Source organism: Poecile atricapillus, chromosome W (genome assembly GCF_030490865.1).
Source record: "Poecile atricapillus isolate bPoeAtr1 chromosome W, bPoeAtr1.hap1, whole genome shotgun sequence".
Lineage (NCBI taxonomy): Eukaryota > Metazoa > Chordata > Aves > Passeriformes > Paridae > Poecile > Poecile atricapillus.
In genome coordinates, this window is record NC_081288.1 from 48,144,262 (window position 1) to 48,169,313 (window position 25,052).

The window sequence follows — 25,052 nt, forward strand, 5'->3', positions numbered from 1 at the left end:
TTTCTTTGTCCTCAGAAACAGACTTTAATAGCACAGCTTCCAACTGGTGGGAGATATATTCTTAGGTAATTTATATTAATTCATCATTCTTGCTCCAAGGCTATGCTTTTCAGCTTAACATTAACAAGCCTCTTTATGTGCAATCTTGCCTTTGTCCTATTTACTGATACATAAGAGAATTCTGTCCTTTCTGAACCTCTCCACCCATGACCTTCACTAAGAATTTAGAATCACAGAATCTCAAGTTGGAATGGACCCATAAGGATCCCATTAAGTCCAACAGCCTGCTCCTCACAGGATTACTTAAAACAAAATCATATGACTAAAAGCTTTGTCTAGCTGCTCCTTTAATCTGGCAGGCTTGGTGCTGTGACCACACCCCTGGACAGTCTTGTTTCAGGAACAAACTAGCCCTTTAGTGAAGAAATTTAATGCCAAAATTTGGTTCAACATGTCAAAAAAACTGACCAATTGGAATCACAGTTCATGTAGAATAATCAGCAGTGACCTTGGACTCAGAGGAGTTCTGTTTTACCCAGAAAGAAACCTCTCTTTGAATTACTGGAGACTCAAAGAGAGATGGTGTTCTTGGAAGTCTTGCGGACTGACCTTGTGAAATGTTAACAATCTGTGCTGGGGCATGTTTTCTGAGTGAAGCCAGTGAAAACCTGAGGATTCATCCCACATCAGTATTTAGAATTCTATATTTTGGTTTTCCAACATATTAAGCTCTCAAGATACTCTCTCCACCCATCTGTGGTATGTCTGTGTCTACCACAACTGTAACAAACACAAAAATAATACAATAATGATTGCCACTGTTAGCATTATTGAGGCTGTGGCAGAGGGAGAATGCAAGCAGGGTTGTGGAGAAGGCACTTCCCATAAGCTCTGCCTGATCTCCATCATAAGGGCACATTTCTTTCAAAATTCAGACCATTCTCATACTGCTTTTTGCTTTACTAACAACATTGCAGTTAAAAGCAAAGAAACCCACTAGTAATAATTACTCTAATAATTACATGAGCAACATGATTTGAACTGATAATCCGAATGACTTGAGAGTGGCATGAGCTGGTTGATGGCCAGCACTTCTGCACTCCTGTCTAAGAGCACTTGCACGTTCATTCCCTGGCACATGAACATGAACATCTCCCAGACTCCTCCCCAGTGTCACGTCCTTACCTCACTGACATAGATCCCCGTGTCCTCCTCATCATCAGTTCTGTAACAGACAGTCAGCCCCAGCTTCTCCTGGCTGCCAATGCGGCACAGCTCCACCTCCTACAAGAAAATATACAGGCTTTTGTAGTGGCTCTTGCCAAGGGTGGGAAAAGCTGCACAGCACAAGGGGGCACCAAGCTGCTGAGATAATCATGCTGTATGACCTATTAATCCTGCTCAATCTTGAGACACAATGTTATGGGTGGATCTTTAAGGGGGAAATAATTCTGCAAATTAAGAAGGAAATCCCAGTATATTGAAGGTTCAAGCTACACAGAAACTGTTCAGTAAGACACACCAAACTTTGAGAAATACAGCTGTGCATCAATTTTTCAGATCTTTGACTTTTGGGTAATAGAAGCTGACTTACAGTAGATTACATAGTCCTCCTAGTCGCATTACACCAGCTGATTAATAGCCTGTAAGACAGTCTGGCTACCATCAATCAATCCATCACACAAGTGCCACTCCCTTCTGACAGCAATCCAAGCCACAAAGCAGAAATACATGCTTCCATTAATGGCATCATTCCTTCCCTGGCCAGTGTAGTGGTGCTTCATTGCAGAAGCTGTTAGATAACAGAAAGATACTTCAAGGAATCTCCTGTGGAGCTAAACAGCTGTGGCATCTTCCTCAGTTGTGAGATGATGCAGAAAGTATATTTTTAGTGCCAGATGTCCCAGCGGTGGCATCTCATGAAAAGTGAAAGTTTTTGGGCAGATGGTAGAGTGGTAACTACTACATACACCCATCTGAGTTAAACATCTTTAGGGTTTCAAAGGGGAGCCCTTCACAAAAATGCAAAACTGGACTTGAGCATTGTGAAATAAATAATTGTAATAAAGCAGGAGAACCCAATAACACAGAGTATTAGCTTGGTTGCAAGTAGGAAACTTTAGTTGGTATCTGTATGTAAAGAGAGTCTTCAGGTTGGACTTCTTCTGCTTCTGTGGCTATGCAAAAAAAGGAGAGAGACCAACCTTTGCTTCAGTTCTCAGATACAGTTCTCTGTGATTCAGAGCTTGTTCCCCCCGATTCCCATCTCATGACATGTCATGCAGACTAATCCACAAACAGGCACAGGATGCACAGCAGTGAGGACTCACTGAGTCCAGCAAGTTGTTGAGCCCAGGTGCCAAAATACCCCAGCTTACAGAAAAACCTGTACTTCACACAGATGGGTTAGCCAACAAGCCTTGTGATGTTTCCATTTCAGCTGAACATCTTTCACAAAGTGCACTGCTATGGCTTGCTCCCCTACTCCCACACAAGAATTCAAATCCATACAAGTTCACGACCTGCACAAGTCCTACAAGCTTCTCCCTGGACTCTGGACATTCAATGTCCTCATTGAAACAAAGAAAATAGAGAAAAAAACTCATGAAACCAGTAGTATTCTTCAGTTTTTCTTAGACATGGCGGGAGTTTTATGTAAGGTGGCAAAGAGTGGAATTATTCAACTGTACAGATTACACATTGGGTTTGAAAGAAGAAACACAGAAGTATGTTTTATTTGGGAAGAGAATCACAGTGACCTGATTTTGGCATTGGAAGCAAAAGGATATGTACTGGAGGGAGGCCTATTCAAAACCTGTAGTAATTGATGCCTCCAGAGGGAAAGACCACTTGACTAGAACTGTAATATTAGGGAGAAATTACAGTAACAAAATGGCTTCAATTACAGCAACAAGGTATACTTTTAAGGAATAAAGAAGTTTGTGGTCCCTTGGAGGCCTATAAGGAAACCTAAATACACCATAAAGGACCAAAACTGGGACTTTAAATCAAGGCAAATAGGGAGCTGTGCACAAGCTGAAATCCATTAACTTTCACTTTCCTGCTGGCACAGCCTCCTGTATGCCCAAGCTGAGGCTGGACAGGGGCCCCAAGACTGCTCTGAAAACAATTCCTTCAGATGCGAATGACCTTGAAATTCTCGTGGATGATTTGACTCAAAATGTTACTACAATACTGTACCAATGTTTCAGGCTGCAAACCAAATTCTCTTAGTGTGCTGGCTCAATGAGCAGAAAAAAAACCCCAAAAACGTTTAGGACCTGAAAAAGCAAAGGAAAATGAGGATGAGCCTACAGGCATCATCCCGTGTGTCTCAGAGATTTACCAAAACCACCCAAGGGAACCAGCTGATGATGAGGATGAGTGACTGATGTCCTCTGACTGGGCTGCAATAGCCCCGGCTGCACACAGTACTTGAGCTACCTCAGCTTTCACTTCTCTGCCCAGTAACAGATCTAAAAGCTGTGGCTAGTACTTGGTGGTCTTGGACTATCTCTCTCCTGAGTGACTATATGGAGTGTAGTCTGGTGACTGCACATGGCTGTGGCTGCTTAGAACCTGTAGATACCTACAACTGAGATCCTGGTACTTAATATTAAAGTACCCAACAACCATTTCATGATTTTCAGTCTAGATGCAAGTACATACTCAAGTAATATCTCATTCATCATGAGGAAGAAGGTAGGTAAGGTCTGTTTGCACTGGAAGTCATTCCAGATAACTGGATAACTGGAAAAGGTAACTTTTGCCCATGGCACACCTGCACTACAAACCTCATGGCATCTCTTTTTTTACAGGAAACACAATACAACCTAGCAAACTAGCCAGAGCTGAAAAATATTTTTGGAAAAATTAAAAACACTTTGCATAAAATAATGAATTATCTTTCAGGGAAAAAGGCCACAAGTCTGATCTCTAACTGTGTGTAACAACCACATATGAAACAACTTCATCAGAAGAGCAGCAAGTGAAATGCCAGAGAATCTGAACTATCACAAATACATTTGACATAGTATTTGCAACAGATGCTTTATAGTGTTGTGGAGTTCTCCTCGCAACTGGTCTTTAATAGAAGAAACAGAAAGTAAGTCTGGCAGCAGGAATGAATTTCTAAGGACATAATTTCCTTCTCTGAAATATTTTTTGATATATGCACACATGTGCACACACACGCAGTTGCTTCTCTTTGGCTTTTGTCTGTGTGCATGTAGGGACTGAACTGCCAGTCTTTGAAACTCAGCATTTTCTAAATCTATGAGAAATAATATTTGGACATTCCTGAAAAGTGCTGACAGTCAGATGGTGGGAAGAGAGAGACTGAAGCTCAGGAAGAGCTCAGGAGATGATAGCCTTCCCTTCTTTTGGGCACACTGGGGGCAGCCACCTCTCAAGACGAAGAGTACTTTGCTACCTAGTGACATTTAGCCAAATTGCTAAATCTTTGACTTGCTGTTTTTTTTCTCTGTGTGGCCAGAACAAAATTTTAGTGCATTTCCACAGTCAAGACAATACTTTAAAGTGTTTTGCCATAAATTATTTGAGAGACATGGAAATTAGAATGACTATCCCTTCCTGAAAGACTGGGATGAAAGTTTACAAAGTAGCCAATTTCTGCAGACATAAAAAAGACAGAACAGACATGTAGATCATGTAGGATTAAAATTTCCCTACCTTCTCAAATTCATCACTTTAAAAAAAATAAATTAGGAATACCTTGCTTCATAAGACAGATTTTTTTTTTTAGCAGAGTTCCAGAAGTTTTCTGGTTTTAAGTCCTACTCCCTGTTCAATTGTAACTGCTTTGATATGGTCACCTCATACAACTTTTTGTGACTTGTTTTCCTTATCTATAAGCAGAAAACAATGCAAATACTACCAGAGTAGCAACACATTAAAGAATAAATGACTGCAGAGTGTTTGAAAAGCACTGTAAGAATACTATAAATACATCCTTTCAAAAAATCCCCATCTGCCTTTACAGCACTTGTTGAACCCACTTAAAAGGCCAAGACAGACTATCAAAACCATCACAGCTACTGAGCTTCCTTCACCCATACAGTATGCCAGAGTAATGGGTCCAATGAACTCTGTCACTAGAAGGGGCAACATCAAATCCAAACACAACAGTTTTTTTCCTAAATGGACATTGTGTGATCAGTTAACATTAAACTCCTCATTACAATGAGAATATTATCTTGCCATTGAGACCTAGTCAAATAACAAATTAATTTTAATTAGTGTTACTCCCCAGTGTAACAGAACCTGTTATCCATAATTCAAAGTTTATATTTGTGTGACATGGTAAGGCAGATCCTAAACATTTCCAGTTTGTGATACAGTCAATTATGTAATTTCTGACCATTAACTAGAATATACTCATCCCATTTAGCTCCATTATCTTTAGAGGAAAAGATCAGTACAGGCTAGCCTGTAAAACCAAAACAGTGTGCTATCTTCCCTCTCCAGTTCAAACAACACTCCTAAATAGAGGGGAATTAAAAAAGACAGAAATGAGAAGGGAAGCTTTGCTGTTTACAAGTATGAAAACAAAAGGTTTTAAAATAAGAGCCAACACAACAGGGCAAACATAGGTTTTAGAGAAGGAAATTACCACAGCATACTGGAGAAGGATTCCTACTCCATCAGCAGAAATAAAAAATGCTACCAGTCTGAAAAACTTCTTGTATGGTGAAGTAAAAAATGCATTTCAGAGATGCTTTATCTTAATCCTAAAATGGTTGAATTATGGCTGACATGTTCCACCTACAAAGCCCACAGTAATGTAATGGTGTTTTAAGGCAAAAAAATTCTAAGAGATGCAGTTTGTAGATATGTCTGTGGATTCAGCAATTTTTCTGTACTAGTGAAAGATTACTAGTACCTTTTAGACCAAATCCAGATTATAATTCTTCCTAGTTGATATTATTGCAATATTATGGAAAAGAAAACAACCAGAAAATAAAATGTTATTTTCATACCACCCAGAACAAAGCAGTTACCACCAAAAAGTGCGTGACTGCCCATGGCTAAGTGGTCATGTACAGATTCTGAAACAACCCCAAGTATGAGATGAAACATCTTTATATTTTACCCCTTTAAAGCCCACCACCAGGCAGAGCTCCAAACTCTTTACACAGTTTGGAAATACTAAAATACACAAAGGTTTAGCTGACAGGTTTTTGGTTATGTCCTTGTTTACCTGTAAAGCAGTGTCTTGTGTCAGGCAAGTTATTCTGTGCCATAGCCCTTTCAGAAGAAATTGAGGTTTATTGAATGGAAAGAGAGGGGCCCAATATCTGACAATCCAAAGTGAAAAAGCGTAATATTTAGCATACATTTTAAGAAAAAGTGCCAAAATAATAAAGCAAAATAAAAAAAAGAATAGTTACTTCTGTCTTTGTTTTTCCTTTTTCACCTGTAGTAACTGCTGAGAAGCGGATTTTACTGTTCATCTTGCTAATGGTATAATTGACAGAATGAGTAATCGGATGAATGAAGCACAAAAGGCCAAGATCAGAGTACTTACAGAATAGCTCAGTGAGGAATTAACTGAGAAAGTACATTAAACCCTGACTTATTTTAATAAATTAGTTACACTGAAAAAAAATCCTCATCTATCTGAGCTGGTGTCAGTCTTCTGAGACATCAAACAGAAGTGCTAAGGGACTACACACACCTTAAAACTAAGATTAATTCTGCAGTATCATCTTGATTCTGCATCTTTATGGGTGAGATCAACCTCCAGTTTATATACATAGCTGAATTTTGGCTGCTTTTCACACTTCCTGTCAGGGTTATTATATGAAGGTCCGATAAGTAAGATAATTTTTTCAGCTTCTTGTTATTTTCTGTAAACTATGGAAGCTAAGCAAAGATCAGTCTCAGTCTCATGAAAGTGTTTAGTAATTCCAACTCTGCAATCCTTGTCTCATCACTTATCCTGCATCTCAGTGATGCAAGCATTGGGATCATTATCAGACAAGGCTTCAAACAGCCAAGCACCTGGCAGCATCTTGCTAATAGCATTCACTTTCTTGGTCTTTTCCTCCACATGACCTGAAGGATTTACCTTTTCCAGGCTGCTAAATCACCATTCATTTACATTACTACTTTGTATAATATTTAATCTTTGTACTGCCACAAACTCATCATCACTGCCAAGTAATTCTGCTCATGAAATGAAAGTAATACAAACAGAACCTTAACTCTTTATGCAGGAACAGTTCAATCTAGGAAGCTCTAGGAGGGCTCACAGTGGAGCTGCTAAACAGAAAGAAATAATCTCAAATTCAGTAGTGATGATAATGGCATTACATGTTACATAAAATGTGTTGCAAATGAGAGTGGGTGTAAAACAGAGGGGTTTGTAACAAAACAAACAGCAGGAGCAGAATAAATGGTATTCTTTAGACTTCATTTTAAAGCACAGTTTATTTCACCTCGAATTTGCACTGTGCAAGAGAAATTCTGAGCATCATGTACAAAGGATCAGGGTGTGTACAACGGGTGAGATATTCACTTTAAACAGATACTTAGTGTTTCAAACAATTATCATGTTTCTCATTACTCAAGTCATGCTTCCAACACTGAGCACGGCTTTTTTCAGATGTTATGTCTTTAATGGTGATCAGAAGCAATTTGAAGAAACTCAGAAGAAAGAGATGCAAATCCTAGCATTGGTAGAAGTCATCAAAACAATCTATTTCAACTATGATTTTTTTTTCCTAAGGACTGCTTATCTCTGTTTAGATGAAGAGAGTCTGTGATGCCTCTGCTGTATATTTAACAAAGTAATTTCATACTAAGGTAGGGTATTTTGCTTTCAGGGTTGGGATGAGTGTTAAATATTTAATTCTCTACTTGCATGTGTGTATGTGTGCGAACAAGTATATGACTATATAGGCATGTGCAGTGCTTATATATAAGTAAGCGTGTAAGTGCATTCCAGGCAGGTCAGTTACACCACAGAGAATCCTTCCAGGCAATCATCTAATTTAAGAGCACGATTACAATTCTTGAAAACACAGTGACGGGGTATATGCTTATAATGAGAAACTGGAAATGTCAGATCACCCCACAATTCACAGAATCAGAGTAATGACATTTACAGCCATCTCTGGACTTCACTAACTTTTAATGACAAATCATATAGACTACCTATTTATTCATAACTGCAAAAAAGAAATGGTAAAAGAGAACAAGAATTTTCAGATTTTAGAAGAGCTCTTCTGTGATAAGATAGATCAGTCCAACATAAAGCCCTTCTCTCACTTTACCTCCATGACGAGTGTTTAGGGTGAGCTACTGTAAGGAAACAGCTCACAGACAGGAGAGACTGTGTAGCGGAAATGCCTTTCACTGCAGCTTTCTTAAGTGTGCCAATAAAAAAAGATCAAAACCCCCTGGGATTCTGGGGCTTCCACACAGAAGGCAAGTAATACCGCAGGCAAACAAAGGCATCCTAGACCTCAGAACCTATCCTAACACCATCAAGAGTTATGCTGTCCTGTCAAAGGGATTTTCCAGGAAATACATTAATGTCTTTGTAACACAGGCTAATTGTAGGCTATGTTCCAGAAGTATTCAGTGTGAAACAGTGCAGTGAAACAGCCCTCCCCTTCACAGGTCACTGCAGGGTCCTACTGCATTCTTTTCACAATGAATAAACTTGTATTTAAAAGCTTGCAGGGGATTTAATTTGCAAACACTTGCCACTTTCACCACAAAAACAACGATTTTATCAGAAGAGCAAAGCTCTTAACTCCTCTGGTACCTTTGCCATGGAAGGTTACAAACACTTCAGGATTTTAGCACATTATAGATCAGTTTTAGAACCCATTCTGTAAATGTCTATGAAGATTTGGTAGAGTTCAGGGTTTTGCTTTTAAAATAACTGACATTCTCAAGTTGTGAAAATAACCTAAAGAAATAAATTATTTTTCCCTCTCTCTAACAGTTCCAGTATGTTCTGTTATTCAGATTTTACACTGACTGGCACATTCACAAAGTACTTGGGGGCTATTTGGATGTAAATAGAAAAGCTATGGAGCAAGACAGATCCAGCTTAGATGTAAACAAGTTGGAACTGCTGGCAGCTGTGCTGTTACAAATAAAATTGCATTCCCTGGTGTCTTCTCACTTATCATTTTTGACAGAAGACTGTCCTGACTTCTCATAAACAGCATCGAAAAGGACAAATCACCTTGGGTGTCAGATTTGCCAGAATGGATTTGGTTGGTAGCTTACCACAAAGAAACAGAGGGTTATCTCCATTCCACATGGTGGGGAAAAACAATGCTCAGTCCAAGGGGTGGGGGCTTTACCTTATAGGCTGAAGTCTCATATAATCCTCATTTTTTAAAGTCTGGTTTAGATTTAAGAACCTCTCACACAAGATTTATTTACATCAAAGCAGAAAGTAGAAATATCAGCATCCATTTTTAAAATGCATAATCCAATCCCAAACACAATGTAGGATGAGAAATACTTGAAAACAAAATCACTTTCGTACTGATCCCTGCTTTATAGCTACCCTTAGAGCCACATGCTGTTTTGTGCCAGACACAGAATGCTCTGGGATGGCAGGATGCTGTAGACAATGATGCCAGTGCTAGAAAACAACACAAAAGGAAAAAAAGAAAAAAAAACTAGCAGAAAACCCCAGAATTATGCTGACATATAGGCACCTATTAATGAAATATCATTGTGCAACTGCGGGAGCAGAATTTGTCCCTGTAGCTGCTGAATCCTTTGATAATAAAGAAGCTCCAATGGATGTGGGAATTCTCTCTCACCCTGCAACTCTGGAGTGAAAATTTTTGGTGTGCATTATACTTCTATGTGAAAAATCAAGCAACGGAGAAACTTAAGGCATGGTAGGCCTGCCAGTGAGTATTCAGCAGTCTGATGTGTGATGAGCAGTAACAGCCTGTGAGCCATGAGTGGGAGGAGGAAGACACCCTGGTGTCAGCTGAGACTCCCTTTGGGTGAGGACAGGGCGGGTAGCAGCCATGGAGCAGATGGAGCAACTGGTTGGGCTGGATGAATGAGGGAGCTGGACTACAAATATCAGAAGCCTGTGATCACTGTGCTATGAGAAAATTCAAGTGTTGCAGTAGGAGGAATGCTCTAAAGCGCATGAGGCTGAGACAAACACTTTTAATTCTGTGGGCCTGGTAGACCTTGTGTGGCCGTCTGACTTGCATTTAAAGGATATTTTAGCTTAAGGACACATGGTGGACTTTTTAGTGAGTGTATGTCATATGGAAGTCAAAGCAGGAAAAAAATCCTTTATAAATTCCAGGCTTCCTGGCTGCTAAAGGCTCAACAGCTGACAGGGTATCCTCCTGGAAGTCACAAACCTCTTGAAGCTTAGTTAGTGTGCATGACACCAAATCTTCAGATTCCTGTCAAAACAATAAATCCAAAAATCAACCCTTATGAGAAATATTAAACCTAAAATATTCTAAATGCTATTAAAAAACAGTTTTTCCTTATTGTCTGGATCATCACACTTACTGGAAAGTAAAATATTCACTATCTTCTCTCAGACTAACTATGGTCTTACTTTTCTCCCTGATTCTTCCACCTTCCTTCCTATTTGTCCTCTTTCATTCTGTTCTTTTCCCATGGTGCAGTATGAATGCTAATTTATTAGAGATACTTAACTGCACTACCTAACCTATAATTTCCCATTATATGTATGTATATATGTTTTCTCCTGCTTGATACCCAACACCCCTTCTGGTATATTGTGTATTTGAGAAAACCATGAATTCTTGCTTTCTGAGCAGAGAGATTCATGATGAAATGTTTATATGTAGTATATTTCAGCAGTCAATTTTGGTCCTTGCTACTGGTCTTTCCCTCAATAGAAATGTGAATTTGCAAGGATACAAGAGGAGGTTAAACTATAATTAGTTAACTGATCATATGCAGTGAAGTATTTCTTCTTCACTAATCTTAGATCCTACACTGTCACTTTCTTCTCATTACACAAAGTAGGTGGGAATAGCACAGATGAGGCAGAAGGTGAACCTTATGTTAAAATGAGATAAGCAGGCTGGAGTAGTCACTATTCCACTGTGCAGTGTGTGTGAACACCCTAAACTGTCACATTGGCTTGAGCTCCTTGAGGCTAGAGAGAACAAACCCATCAAACTTAACCAGTCCAATTTTCTTTTTTATTTTTTTTTTTTTTTGGGACTTTCCAGAATTTTCTCCCCCATCTGTTTTCCAATGGAAATGGCTCTGACATAGAATGATGGACCTTCTCTCCATTATCAGGAAGGAATACAGAGCTCCATGTCTGACTAGAAGCCCATTAACTAATTAGAGGGCAGGAGTACGTCTCCAGAAAGGGAAAGCTGGGAGAACTGCATTTGATTAGCCTTTTGAAGAGAATTTGCCTTCTCAATAAGGAGATATTATTGCTTCCTTCAGGTGCCAAATGCAAGAGTCCAGAGAAGTCAGAACCGGACTCTTTGAGATGCATTGCGACAGCCACATGAGACAACAGACATCAGTTTTGACTCAGGAAATTCCAATTAGCTATTTAGGGGGTGCTTCTTACTATGAGGGTAGTCAAAGACTGGAAGAGTTGTTCTGAGAAGCTGTAGACTATATCCTGCAAAACATAAACAACTATATCATTGGTATAATCAGCATCCATTTATTTATCCATTTATCCATTTATCCATTTATCCTCTACAACAGGCTCACTGCAATTCCTGGACTTGCCTCAAGTAGGGGTAATTGAGAGCCACTTGGAAAATTTAGTGGTGATGTCTACTGAAGGGAATGAGACAACATTAGCACATGGCATTAGTGCTAAAATCTTTACAGTGACTTCTACATTTCTATTTATCATTTGTTGTGTTGGAGATTAAGGTCTGGAAGGGATCCAAGACCTGAAAAAGCTCTTTGTACTTGGAAACCAGTCTCCACATTTGAGACTGCCAGATACATACTTCTCTGTCCATGAATGTCCTCTTTGATACTCTGGAGTTTTCCAGGCCCTAATGGTATTAGAACATTCAAATCTGACACGCTTCATTGAGTAGAAGAAAACCTGTTGAAAGTAAGAATTCTGATAAAGTCAGGAACTTCATGTCCCCAGATGACAGCTATTCCCCGTTCAAAAATCATATAGGCCTCAGATGTTTCTGGTTCCCAATTCCCTTAAGTTTAATAAATAACATCTTTATAGCTTACAGTTCTTTCTAAACAGTAACAAGCACCTTTTTCTAGACAACACACCTTAGATACATAAAGTCCAGAGATTTAAAGGGCATCATAGCTACAGTTCAGATTAGCTGGAAATCACTTAGAATAGTTAACTTTCACAATACAATAAATGAAATAATAAATTAAAACAATACAGTGCAACAAATTTCACCTACTGCAGGTAAAATCATACTTTATATTTGCTGTATTTCAAAATGTTACTGCTGAGTACTTGGCTCTATAAACACCATTGTTACTGCTGCCTGCCTACTCTGGGCCTGAAATGTGTCAGAAGATTTATCTGCCTCATCAGCACTTTCTAAACACCCAGGCAGCCAATCGAAATGGGGAGGCATAACAGATGTGCCAACATCTGCTGCAGCAAGCATTTATCTGGAAATTGGAACATATAGCTGTAGATTCAAGCTCTTTCCCAGTTACAACTCTTTGTGTTGGACAGCCTAGATCTACAATTGTGTGAAGGCTATTTTGGGATATTAATTGAAATCAAGTGGAAAATGTAGGTTTTCAATTACATTTGTGAGAAATGTACCTTCCTGTAATTCAGTTTATGCCTTTCAGACAGCAAAGGCAAAATACTATGAAAAAGCTAATTTTAAAGTTGAACTTAGAAATTCTTAGAAAGCACTATTAAAATTCCATCCCATCCATGCTCTTGTTTACCTTGAGGTACTCACAAATTAAAATATGTATAGTTAAAATATGCAAATTTTTATCACATATATGTGTCAATAAATCAAGCACATGAAGCAATAGGAAATTAACTTTTGAAACACATTTTCCTGGCACCAAAATGAGGTCTATGGGCACCATATCCATGCTGAGTTTCAGCTGTTCAAGCTTCTGTTGCACACGGAATGCCCTCTACCCCCAAACACATACTTGTGCAGATTGATAAAATCATGAGATGAAATACAAAGCAAACTCATCTTCTGCTTTTTGATGCACAATACAGTTTCACCTGTATTCCTGCTCACCAAACCATGCCCTCTAGGAATGACTATCACATTCTCTTTGAAGAGATCCCTCATTAAATAAAAAAGCAAACTTCCATAGAAAAGGCCTCTCCTGCTTTTTTTTTTTATTTCTCCTCTGAAGGCTCAGCATGCATAATACTGAAACCTTGTTTTAAGTCCAGTTTATTGTAAAAGGTTCCCTCTTGCTAGGGGGATTCAGCCCATGCTTCCTTGTGCTCTAGGATTTCCTAGGGTATTAAGCTTTAAAATAGCAACACTATAATACACTGATTAACATGACTTAGGCTATTCTTAAAAGAATATATAAAATAAATTATTCCCTCCCATCTTTTGTCTGTATAGCTGGATTTCATGTTTCCAAGACAGACTACACGAACATTCAAGTAGAAGGCATATGAAAAATAGCATTAATAAAACCCTTAGAAACATTTTGACTGTAAAGCATATATGGAAGTATGTGGGATAATAATGTAAGAACTGTCTAAACAAAGAATTTCTCCAAAACAGAAGATTTATAATCCACAGATTTCCATAAATATGAAAATATTGCCAGCACCTTTCTCTTCCTTCACTGACTGAAAAACACATTCCATACATTGTAATGCTGCCCAGCAATAAAGTGTTGCTGAACTAAAGCCACTTTTCTTCATTTTCCTGGAAACACATCAGCTCTGACAACAAGTAAGAATTTTTATTAGCTACCAGGTGAAGTAAGGAATAACCTTGTGCTTGTTTTATGAAATCATGAAACAGAATGAATATCATTGACTTGATATATTTTTCTCCTGTTTTAAAACACAATAAATGGTAATAACCTTGATAAATTTGTTAGTGCCAATTTTGTGTCTTTTTCTTCCCATTTTCTCATGAGGCTCTGCAGCTGTGGACACAATTCAAACCCATAAATTGGGATATTCATTACTTAGGGGAGGTGAGATGACAGCAACTTGATTCACTTTGAACGTCAGAATTTTCTGATGATATACAGCAATACACTCAAAATCAACGAACAACTGTGGCGCAAATTACCCTGACTGCCTTCTATCTAAATGACCCAATGACTAACAAGGAAGAAGAGTAATTTAATGGCCAAAAAAAGAGATGCATTACAATTAAAGGCTTCTGGCTTTTACTGCCAGTTCTGCCACTGATTAACTTGGCAAGTGTCTCAATACAACTGTCCTTAGTTCACCTGCTTGTGAATCCATGTAGAAATATAGGACATCATAACACTGAAGAACCTCAATTGAATGGTTCTGTTTAATTTATTTATACTTGAAGAGTGACTTCAGTACTTAAAAGACTGAAAGAAAAGGGCTGCTCCTTTTATCAATCCTTTGCTCATTTATAGTGTACAATTGGCCACAGTTAGGGAGAAATTCCATTTATTACTGTATGTGTTCAAATTATACTGATGTAAATTCATGGATGTTTTAAAAATAAAAATTCCAGTGAAAAGACATAATATTATGCTGTTTTATGACAAATGCATGCTCAAACAGTCTTCTTTTAATTATTATTCAGTGTTATTGAAAAAAATACAGCAAAAAATATTCCAGTGCCGCTTTCCCCTTTCAACTGTGACCTTGTCCATTTTCAGTCAATAGTTGCAGTCAGCTGGGTCACAGGCTGGGTGTTTGCCACTCAGAGCTCTTTTGAGTTAAAAGGAAGAAATCACAAGGAAAGGTTTTAGAAACCCTGATCATTGTAGTGCTTCCTCAGGTCCAACTGAAACCAGCCTAATAATCTATTTACTTATCCCGGAGAATTCCTCACAAAAGAGCTTTAAAACGCAGTCCATTTCTTCTCTTTATATTTATATGATAGAACAGGTGGAATGGGGGAAAAAAGGTAAATCACCACAAGTCCCCCCAAACCAGACTCTTCTAAGAAACCAAGATCACAAACTACAGTCACACAGTGAACAGAAATCTGTTCACTTCCTTCATTATATTTTTTATCAGTAGGTACCATATAATATTAAGAATTGCCACTAAAAATTAGAATAATGGTGTCAGTAAATGCCTCTATACCATGGGCTAACCATGATTCAGCCATAAGTGCTAGGTCTGAACCAAAGGTCAGAAAATAAACACAGTGTGCTAAATCTCTCTCCTGTGATAACAGACAGAGAGTTGGGGTTGTTGAGCCTGGAAAAAAGGAAGCTTCAGGAAGAGCTTTGAGCAGCCTTCCAACACCTAAGGGGGACTACAAGAGAGCTGGAGAGGGACTTTATACATGGGCATATCATGCTAGGGCAAGGGGTAAGGGCTTTAAAATGAAAGAGGGCACATTTAAATTAGATGTTAGGAACAGGTTCTTCACTATGAGGGTGGTGAGACATCCCGAGAAGCTGAGGATGCTCCATCCCCAGCAGCGTTCAAGGCCATGGTGGATGAGGCTTTGAACAACCTGGTCAAGTGGGAGGTATACCTGCCAATGGCAGGGATTGAAACTAGATTATCTTTAAGGTCCCTTCCAATCCCAGCTATTCCACGATTCTATGATGAAGTCCCAAATTATCTACGCCCACTTTGAGCTGTCAGTTCAGTCCCTTCACTGTTGTCCTGGAAACCGAAGCCTTCTGATAATGTTCTCATAGTTTTAGTTACTTTCCCATGAAAGTTATACAAATATAAGTTGTTTATCACATTCCTTCTAAGAAACATCTTTTGATGGATGTTTTGTATGACCAGTGTGCTTGGGAAAGTGGTAACTTGATTGTCCAATTCCTGGTCATTGTCGAGAATCTATAAATACTGGAGTCAGAGAATAAAGGCACTGTTTTTTCTGTTCTGACACTGAGAAGTGTTCATGTGAATAATTTTGTGTCCTCTAGTGACACTTCACCACAACAGCAGCTTCATAAGGTAAGGCATGTGGTGAGAATCATCTGCTTTTTCCATTTAAAAACTACTACAAACTACTACACAGCAAGCTTGTTCTTATTTCTCCTACCATACCAGTCAGGTCTAGTGACAATGGAAAGACACAGCCTTGTCTACCATTTTAGCTCTTCTAAACTACAACACCCATATCTCTATAAGGATCCATATTTCTTGAAGCCTTCTCTTTTAAATTATGTCTGGTGGTTGTTGAATTCAAAAGCTGCTCTTTATTTCCTAGAGGTGCATTTTGTGATTTATCTCCAATTTTAAGAAGTTCAGGGTAAAATATAAAGACTCAAACCACAGTAGGAAATACAGTAAATAAAACAAGCACAACCTGATAGCTGGCTTCATTGTGCAGCAGCACTCATCAAGGAACAAAATGAAAGAGGCTGACGGCAGCAATCAGCCGTGCTGGCAGTGTGTGCACAGAAGCTGTTTCCATAAAAACTGTTTGTTCAGGTGCTAGCAATTGAGGAGAAGTTCCAGTTGTGCTGCTGCAATCTCGGGTAATGCTCACACAGGGGTGTTTGCAGACTATCAGAGCTCTGGAGGGAGCTGTTACAGGCTATCAGCTCAGTAATCCTCATGTTAAAAAGGCCTTAAATATGTATTTACAAGATAGACAGACCTGTTTGTTTTATTGGTTAAGTAATCCACATATTGAAAACGTCTTAAATAGAAATACACCAGGCAGGCAGGTCTCTCCTGGACTAATGCAGCAATGCTGGGCTGTTCAGAACATCACTGAGACCACTCTTCAGTGGCCCATGAGACCTTCAACCCTTAAATACTTATAGGTGTTCAAGTAACTTCATTCAGATAAACAGCCTCGCTCAGACTGCTAATCTGAAATTACTCCTTCTTTATTTTTAAGGAAAAGATGCCAATAAAAATCAATCACTTCAGAAGTGTAATGTCACAGAACTGGTAAATTTGAATTTGCTTCTGAAATACCTCCCCTCATCACAATGGGATGAGTACTACTGGAAGAGGGAACCAGTGTGTTGCACTGTATCTACTGCAGTGCTCAGATACAGTAGAAGAAACAAGGAGAGTAGGGTAAAATTTTCCCCTACGCAACTTTTAAGTGTCCACTGGGAAGATTCTGAAAGGTTTCTGGTTTATCTCAGTTCAAGGCCCATTTTTAGTTGTTTGTGAAAACAGCTGACAGCATCTGATCCAGAAACGCTCAAGTCAATAGGAAACCTTAGGAATTTCAGCAGATCTAGATCAGGCCAGTAGTAAACTTGAAGGACTAATCTAAATTTACAGTTAACCGATTTATGAGGGCAAATACTTAACAAAACATTTAAATTAATGGCTGTGCATAACCATAAATTTGCATTTGTATTCAACATGCATAAATACACATTTATTTCCTTATTCTGATGGAAAAATCTGTCCCTTGGGTCTACAAATCAGAACATGATCTTAAGAGTAATAATTTTTGCCCTGAAGTATTAACCAACCCTCAGAGCACTATGTGTTGCTGTGCTTAGGAGGAGGATGATGTAGTAAAACAACTTGCATATGAATATTTTTATTTCCAGAACTCCTATTTTCTATAAAACAGGAAGAATCCACATAGCATGTGTGTAGTTTCTAGCTTATGCTGCAAGTGGGAAAAATCTCACATGGCTTTTTCTCAAAATACCATGTCTCTTGTGGCTGCTCTTTCCTCCAAGAACTCTTATCTTTTCATTGCCTGGACACAAAAGGCTCCATAAAACATGACCACAGAAACATTTTACCTGCACATGATTCATGTGGCTGTCTGTACATTTACTGACATGCACAAACTTTCTGAGCAAAAAAGTAACATAAAGCGGCTCCGTGGTTTCTAAGTGAAGAGCATCAGAAAACCTCAAAATTTCACAGAGGGCCAACTCTATCCTAAGCAACTTTTTACTGGTCTTAAAAGTGTCCCAATTAGTCAGGACTAGCATTGGTGTGCATTAGAACTAAAGCCATCAGACAGGTGGGCTAACACAATGGCTGCCATTCTCCCGTTTTCACTCTGAAATGTTTCCCTCCTGATATGATGGACTGTTGATATAATTTTCCAGGCTCCTGAAAGCTGAAACAATCACTTGTGCCTAAAAATGAAAATAATCAGAGCTGGAAAGTCTTTCAGACCATTATTGTGGTTTCCTTTGTGCTTCCACATTGACTAACATCCGACCTTCCTCCAAAAAACAACCCCTCAATGTTGACAGCAAATTTTAGTCTTCCTCATATATGCAGCAACAGATAATTCAATCCACTGCTATTCCTCCTCAAGGATGTCTGCTTTTGTTGTTTGGAAGAAGCATTCAGCTGGAAATGATAATATTTTCCTATCTGAGATGTTGTAATCCCCTAGCAGAAAGCAATCACTTCCTATTCTGCTTTTGCTCAAAGGCTACTTCAGTACATACATGGTATGAAGGTCTCTGGCCTTGGATAAAGACCTGTTGACTAAACAATACTATCAGCTTGTAACATCTTATTTTCTTGTCTCATTAGACTGAATGCATAGGACCAGACATTAGTGATACTTCCTTTTGACCAGTTGTGTCTTTACAACATTCCTTGTTGGTTACCTTCTTTCTAAAACTTCCTTTTTACTGTCCCATCATTTAAATTACTCTGACCCCTAGATTTCTCTATTACTATTAATGTTCCAAACCAAGTATACAAAGTTTCTCTCTCCTGGAGAGTAGGTTCAGACATGCTATTAAGTAAGTGCACAACCATTAGCTTATTTACTCCTCCCTAGCACCATTTTGGAGCAATGTTTAACACAGATTTACTGGGGAAATGCCTTTAGTCATTCCACCTCTTTGGTACCAGCAAGTGTGATGTATAATGTAAACCCACTTGATAAAATTCCAGCAGCAGAAAGACACTCATAGTCAGGCTGGGTGGGTTTTCCTGAATATCTCTGGCTCTCTTTCAGTGATATTGACTGTAAGTCCAAAGGAGCACTTACAGTTCAGTCCATTCCTGCTTCTTAAAATCCTCAGGAGTACCTGGCTATGCAAGAATTGCAAATCTTTTGACGCCTTTCTGCCAATACTCACTGATGCTGGCTCTGCCTTCATCTTAATATCTACCAGCAATTCATATTTCTTCTAGTGGCAACAAAAGGATGCTCAACTTGGCAAATGACAAACCCCAAGCTTCATCATCCTCCCAACCATTTGTTTAAAGCATGGTACTGTATGGAGTCTAATGAACCTCCCTGGGAGTTCATCCTTCCAAGACAATTGGCTCATACTTGAGTTCATTGCATTGTGACAATCTGATCACAGCCCACTGGGCTTTTCTAGCATACAGCTGGAGTAGAAGACTCTTAGAAGTGTCTAATCCTACCACTTCAAGTAGCAGTAGTAGTAGAAGTAGCTCTCCCCAGTGCTGGCTATTGTATATGATCCTCCTCTTGGTCTCTTATGGTGTAGCTCAGGTATTTAAACACTAGCAAATGTTTGTAAGCAAGAACCAAAGTGATGAGAGTTTTTCAGGACATTCCCTTTCTTGGGAAACACTTTTGTTCCCAGCAACCCATTTGTTAGTCATCTTATTTCCTTACTTCCTAATTTGGCTGCATATTTTGTGTTTGCATCTCAGAACAGATGCATTCTTCATTTACAAACCATTTTAGGAAATAATGAGGTGTTGTTCTAGTTTTTTTCTGCTCACTATCTTGCTTCAATTCCTTTCTGAAATCTCCAGGTTTAGTTTTTAATCCATTTAAAAATTTTTGTGTTTGCCATGGAGACCTGTGAGCTACTTACCTCCATCTTTTTGTACAATGGGAAAGCTAATCTGCATTTTGGAAATGGAACCATGCTCTTGACACCAGACTTTTTTTTTTTTGCTTTTTGATTTGTGTGGTTATCTAAAGTTCAACCAGAAAGTTGTTACAAATTAAAAAACAATGATAAAATCAAGGAACTCTCATAAAATCCTCCTTCTAAGTACAGCACAGTGATAACAATAAACCTCTTTTCCCTAAACACAGGAGAAATCAATCAGTGTGAGATAGAGAGCACACTGTGGTTCTTCCATCCAGCCTGCAGACAGAGGGGTAGCATGAGCAGGGCTTCTGCACCCCTTCTCCCTGCTGCTTTTACCCTTAGATGGTGGATAAGATGCGTTAAAAATCTAGAAACAAAGCAACACACTTTTGAGACAATATTAATATAGGAGGTAAAATAAAAGCTGGTCTTTAATTGGTGGCCTCCAGAGGAAACTGAGGAAAAATGCTCACATCACATAGGGTGAAAACTTTTTTTATAAGTTTGGTAAATTAGCATATTGCCAAGAATCCCCAGTAAGAAGCACAGGTGATGAGATAATTCCCTGACTTGATTCAACCTGTTCTGGAGCTCCCTTCTTCTAGTTGTTTATAGGAAGATCTTGGGACTGTAGCTTGTCCTTGGTTGCCAGAAGAAGCAAGGTTAGGATAGGGTCTTTGGAATTTGTTTTGTCTTTCTGTCTATCAGGGTAGGAAAAATGCTGGAGTTAGTTAGGGACTATATGTCTATAAAATAATAGTCTACAGAGCTACAAATCTATGAAGAACATATAAATGCAAGAATTCTTTTGGCATCAGATGCACAGTGATAATTTTTTTTTCATATTTCGTCCTTTTTTCTCTTCCCAAATACTTGAGCATTTTTTTCCTTCCTTTCTCTTCTGCTGCTACAACAGAGGAACTTGTGGAGCTATGCTGGAAATTAGATCAGGCAGCAACACCTCTAAAATTCTATTTTAAAATAAAAATTGGATTAGTTCCCTTCTGCAGAGGAACTGAGTGGCCACAGCAGAGTACACCTAAGACAATACTGTTGTAGGGACCATGACAGCATTGGAGCACAGCTTCTACTCCACCCCCTGTCCAGCTGAGAAGTCTGCTGAGAACTGAGAAGTCCCTTTTGACACTGTGACTCTTTTCTGGGATGGAGATACAACTCTGAGGACAATGCTCTCAGTTTTTCCAGTTCACTGGTTATTGCAAGGGAGCTTAATAATGTCTTACAAGGATCTGAAACAGCAGATAATACAACCAGTGAGTAACCTAAACCATAATATTACCATATGGGCTTAAACTTTGGGAATGTCTTTCATATTTAGAATTCTGCTAATTAAAGGCTTTGAGATGTTCTTGTTCCTCCTATAAACTTATATATTTAGTAGAAAACATTCTTCTCAAAGGCATCTAGACAGTTTTTTTCCCATTTAAATTTCACATGAAACACTTTATTTCAGTCGTAGTGAATATGCCTTGGGCAACTGAATCACAGCTGACAGCAAATTAATGACTATGATGGTGTGATTAGCAGAGAATACAGGCAACTGAGAACCTGCCCAAAATTTTACTGTTGTCACAATATTTATGCCAGCCATTTTTAGGGATAAATAATGGCCACAAAGAGGACTTGATTGCACTAGGTAGACTCTCAAAAAATTGTCATTGATATTCTTATTAAGTGATGATAATTATTTTGCCATTATTTTAGCATGTAAAAAAAACCCTCTTTCTAGATGCTTACATTACTAATTAATTTAATTATTTCCAGAAAATATAGTTTCTATTACATTTCAGGAACAGGTATCATGAACAAACACACTTGACAGAGAAATTTAATATTATATTACACAGGGGGAGTCAAAATAGAACTTAAAGTTTAGACTCTTATGCTGTGAGATACCACACCAAAATCCAACTGGGAAGAAATAATCTTTTCATTTATCCCTAGCAATGATTTTTTGAGGAGTTCAAATAAAAGTTTGCTTGCTCTGATGAGATTCACTAAGTAGATGTTATTTGATTTTTCAGATTCCCCTGTCTGCTAGAGGAGCAATGGGCTGAACTTGCAGTTGAGTGTCTTAGATGCTAAAGACACAATAAAAGGGAACTCACTGCATATTTGCCAAAGCCTTTGCCTTTCATTTAATTTCCAAATGCCATATCCAGTTATATGAAACCTTTAAAAAGGCTCCTTAAGGTAGAGCAAACAGGACAATAGGATGTTTCTAATCTTGTATTAAAGATTTTTAATTATTTATAATCATTCTTACTTAAAATACAGTAACTTGAACTTATGAAAAGACTCAGCACTGTTTAATAATAAAAAGAACCATCTGCTTCTTATGCCTGTCCCTATAAATATTTTGTTACTAGATGACAGTGGAAAACATGAAAAGCTAATGACTGACTGACAAGTAGACTATTTAGATATTGAAATGAAAATCTAATGAAGAGCATCATCACTAATCACATGTTATCATTTTGGGAAGTTTCACACAATGATTTTCAAGTGACTCAGAGACACATCCACCCTTGTCACCAGAGAGTGCAATACATTAGCAGTAAAGAGAGATTTGTGGTACAGAGCACAGTCTCTTATCTTTGCAATACTTACAATGTCAAATATCAAAGAGCAAGTAATAAAAACCATATTCATTTTCCAATTTGAAGCGTGGTCTTACAAACACTCAAGCACATACCCAAGTATCTAGAAGACTGATTTCTAAGACATGAAATACAAGGACAATTCATTCTTAAAATTTGAGTCAGGAGGGAGAAAGCAAGCAAGCTTCCAGTAACCTTTTGTAACTGTGGAAAAGCCTGATTTAAAGTGTTAAATCTACTAAAGAGAAACATTTGAGTTGCAGTTTCCAGTGAACAAAGACAGAACATGTTTAAAAAGCCTCCTAGACTTGTATGTAGTTACCCACTGCATAATTCTGCTTTCAAATTTCACATCTTTAGCCTAACTCCATTAAATCCCGTGACATCACACAGGTATAACACAAAATGTTATGTTTTTTGTAATGATTTTTAAGAAATATTCCCACTCTTCTATTTCTCAGAGGAGCCTGCTATCAGGTGTGTAAATGCCGTATCTGTAATAACAGAAAGAGAGGGTGGAGTGTGCCCATGATCTTACCTCATACTCAAAGTCCTCTGCTCTATCTGCATCAGCAGGCAGGCTGGAAAGATACTCATTACCTTCATAAAATTCATGCTCCACCGGGTGAAGAGAATGGCAGCTATGTGGAACAAAGCAGTACAATAACAGTAGATGAGACAATATGTTCTTTTAAAATTAAAAGGTGATAAGCCCACCTCACCCCACTACCACTGTCACCTCTCCTCCCCCCACCCCATTCTGCTGCCAACCCAGCCTCATTTCATAGTTTTCTCATCTCAGCAGTGCCACTCTGAATGGCCTGACAACCTGAAAGGAACATTACCAAGAAGCAGCACATGCTGTTTTCTTTGCAAAAGCTCATGCTCTGGCTGAGTTAATTTTTCTAGGCTCATCTTTAGGCAGATTTACACAGGGTGATTTCTTAGAAGGGTCTGGTTTGGGCCAAACTACTTCACTGTGAAATTTTTTGATTCCTTACACTCATTAAGTTACCTAACTCCAGATTCAGGAGCTGTGTCATGGCTGGGGGCAACTCACCTGGTCACAGTCTTGAACAATCTACAGACCATAACAGGCTCACAAACTGTTCAAGAATTGTGTAAAATAACTTGCATTATCCTCCTGTGCTAAAGTGGTAACAACACAGTGAAGTGCACTTGAGCAACTGCACAGTTACAAATGTCAGTAAACTGTACTGTTAAATGGGTTTGGAACAAAAAGAATGAGGTCTTTACAACATCTTTAGACCCAAGGCTGGATCCCAGCCATGAAGTATCCTGTGTGGATCTATCTTAGCAGAGGCTGAAAACTCTACCCCATGCTGAGGGCACAGGGACTTCAATCACTGTAGGCCACAGTTTAGAAATACCACTAAAAATTCAGAAATACATATATCCTTTTCCTTGCTGTGCAGCAGTCAGCAGTAAGCCAAATCCATCTAACCAAGAACTTCTAAAAATGGACCCACATCAAAGTCAAAAGTGGCACGTTCTGCATTAATTCATTTTTGCAGAGACACACAACATGCAAGCAAATCAGTGAAAAAGCTCTAGGGCTATTATAGTTTTGCAGGCTACAGAGGGTCTGTAGGGCCACCTGTGGTCAATCATTACACGGTGTTATTTATGAGCTGGAGTCAAAAGAGGAAGAACCCTACACTCTACTTATGTATAAGCACCACCTGCCGGTGTTTGCATCTAATTCAGTTCCAAAGAGATAACTTAATTCATATATTTTTGCCGTATGACAGCTAAAATAGTACTTTTTGATCTCTATATTTTTGGAATTGTTTTGCTTTTGATAAAGGGACCTTTATATTAAACCACTTGATATTTTTTTGTATAAAATTAGGAAGAAAACAAGACAAGCTCTTTCTAGGTCTGAAGAAGCCTTCTTGGTTTGGAACACAGAAGTGGTTTTCTTCTCAACTAGGGCTTAGCTTTGGATGAATAGACAAATAAACAGAAAATAAGCATGGCTGAGATTCCTTCCTGTAGCCCTGATCTACAAACAGAGTTTAGGAAAGCAGTCACTAAAGCCTGAATGTGATAGTGGTTATCAACAACATGTTTTTTTTTTTATTTTAAATGTTCCCGAGACTTTTTTGGGGGAAGGCTAGAAGACCATCACTGCAACGCCTCAATCCCACAGGTAAACAGCAGAAAAAGATAAACCATACCTATCCGAAAGTAGAAAAGGGCAGATATCAGGAACTGGTGGTGTGGAAGGCCTTAGCTTGGCCAGAGCCATAATATGCTCAAAGGTGATGTCAGTCTGAGTGCTGGCATCCATAAACCGAACATCCTGAGAGCTGCTGTGAGCTTTGGCAGCTGGGGCTCGTCGTAAAACCTGAACTACAATGGGCTCCTTGGCATTGCGGAAAGCTTCCACTGCTTCTTCATGAGTGGCCTTGGAGAGGTCCTTCCCATTGACCTAGAGAAAAACAAGAATACAGCAAAGGTGAGAGAAAAGGCATCATAAAAACATGGGGGTAA

The 25,052-nt window shown here is 38.7% G+C and overlaps 1 protein-coding gene across 2 annotated transcripts in view; it reads right to left on the bottom strand.

Annotated features, from left to right (window-relative positions):
- LOC131591912 (PDZ domain-containing RING finger protein 4-like) overlaps positions 1-25,052 on the bottom strand; it is a 240,161-nt gene that overhangs the window by 15,008 nt on the left and 200,101 nt on the right. For both annotated transcript variants that reach the window (XM_058863029.1, XM_058863030.1), the window contains 3 exons: positions 24,737-24,990; positions 23,074-23,176; positions 1,186-1,284 (listed from right to left, as the gene is read on the bottom strand). In XM_058863029.1, coding sequence (XP_058719012.1) covers positions 1,186-1,284; positions 23,074-23,176; positions 24,737-24,990 — 456 coding nt within the window. The remainder of the gene's footprint in view (positions 1-1,185; positions 1,285-23,073; positions 23,177-24,736; positions 24,991-25,052) is intronic.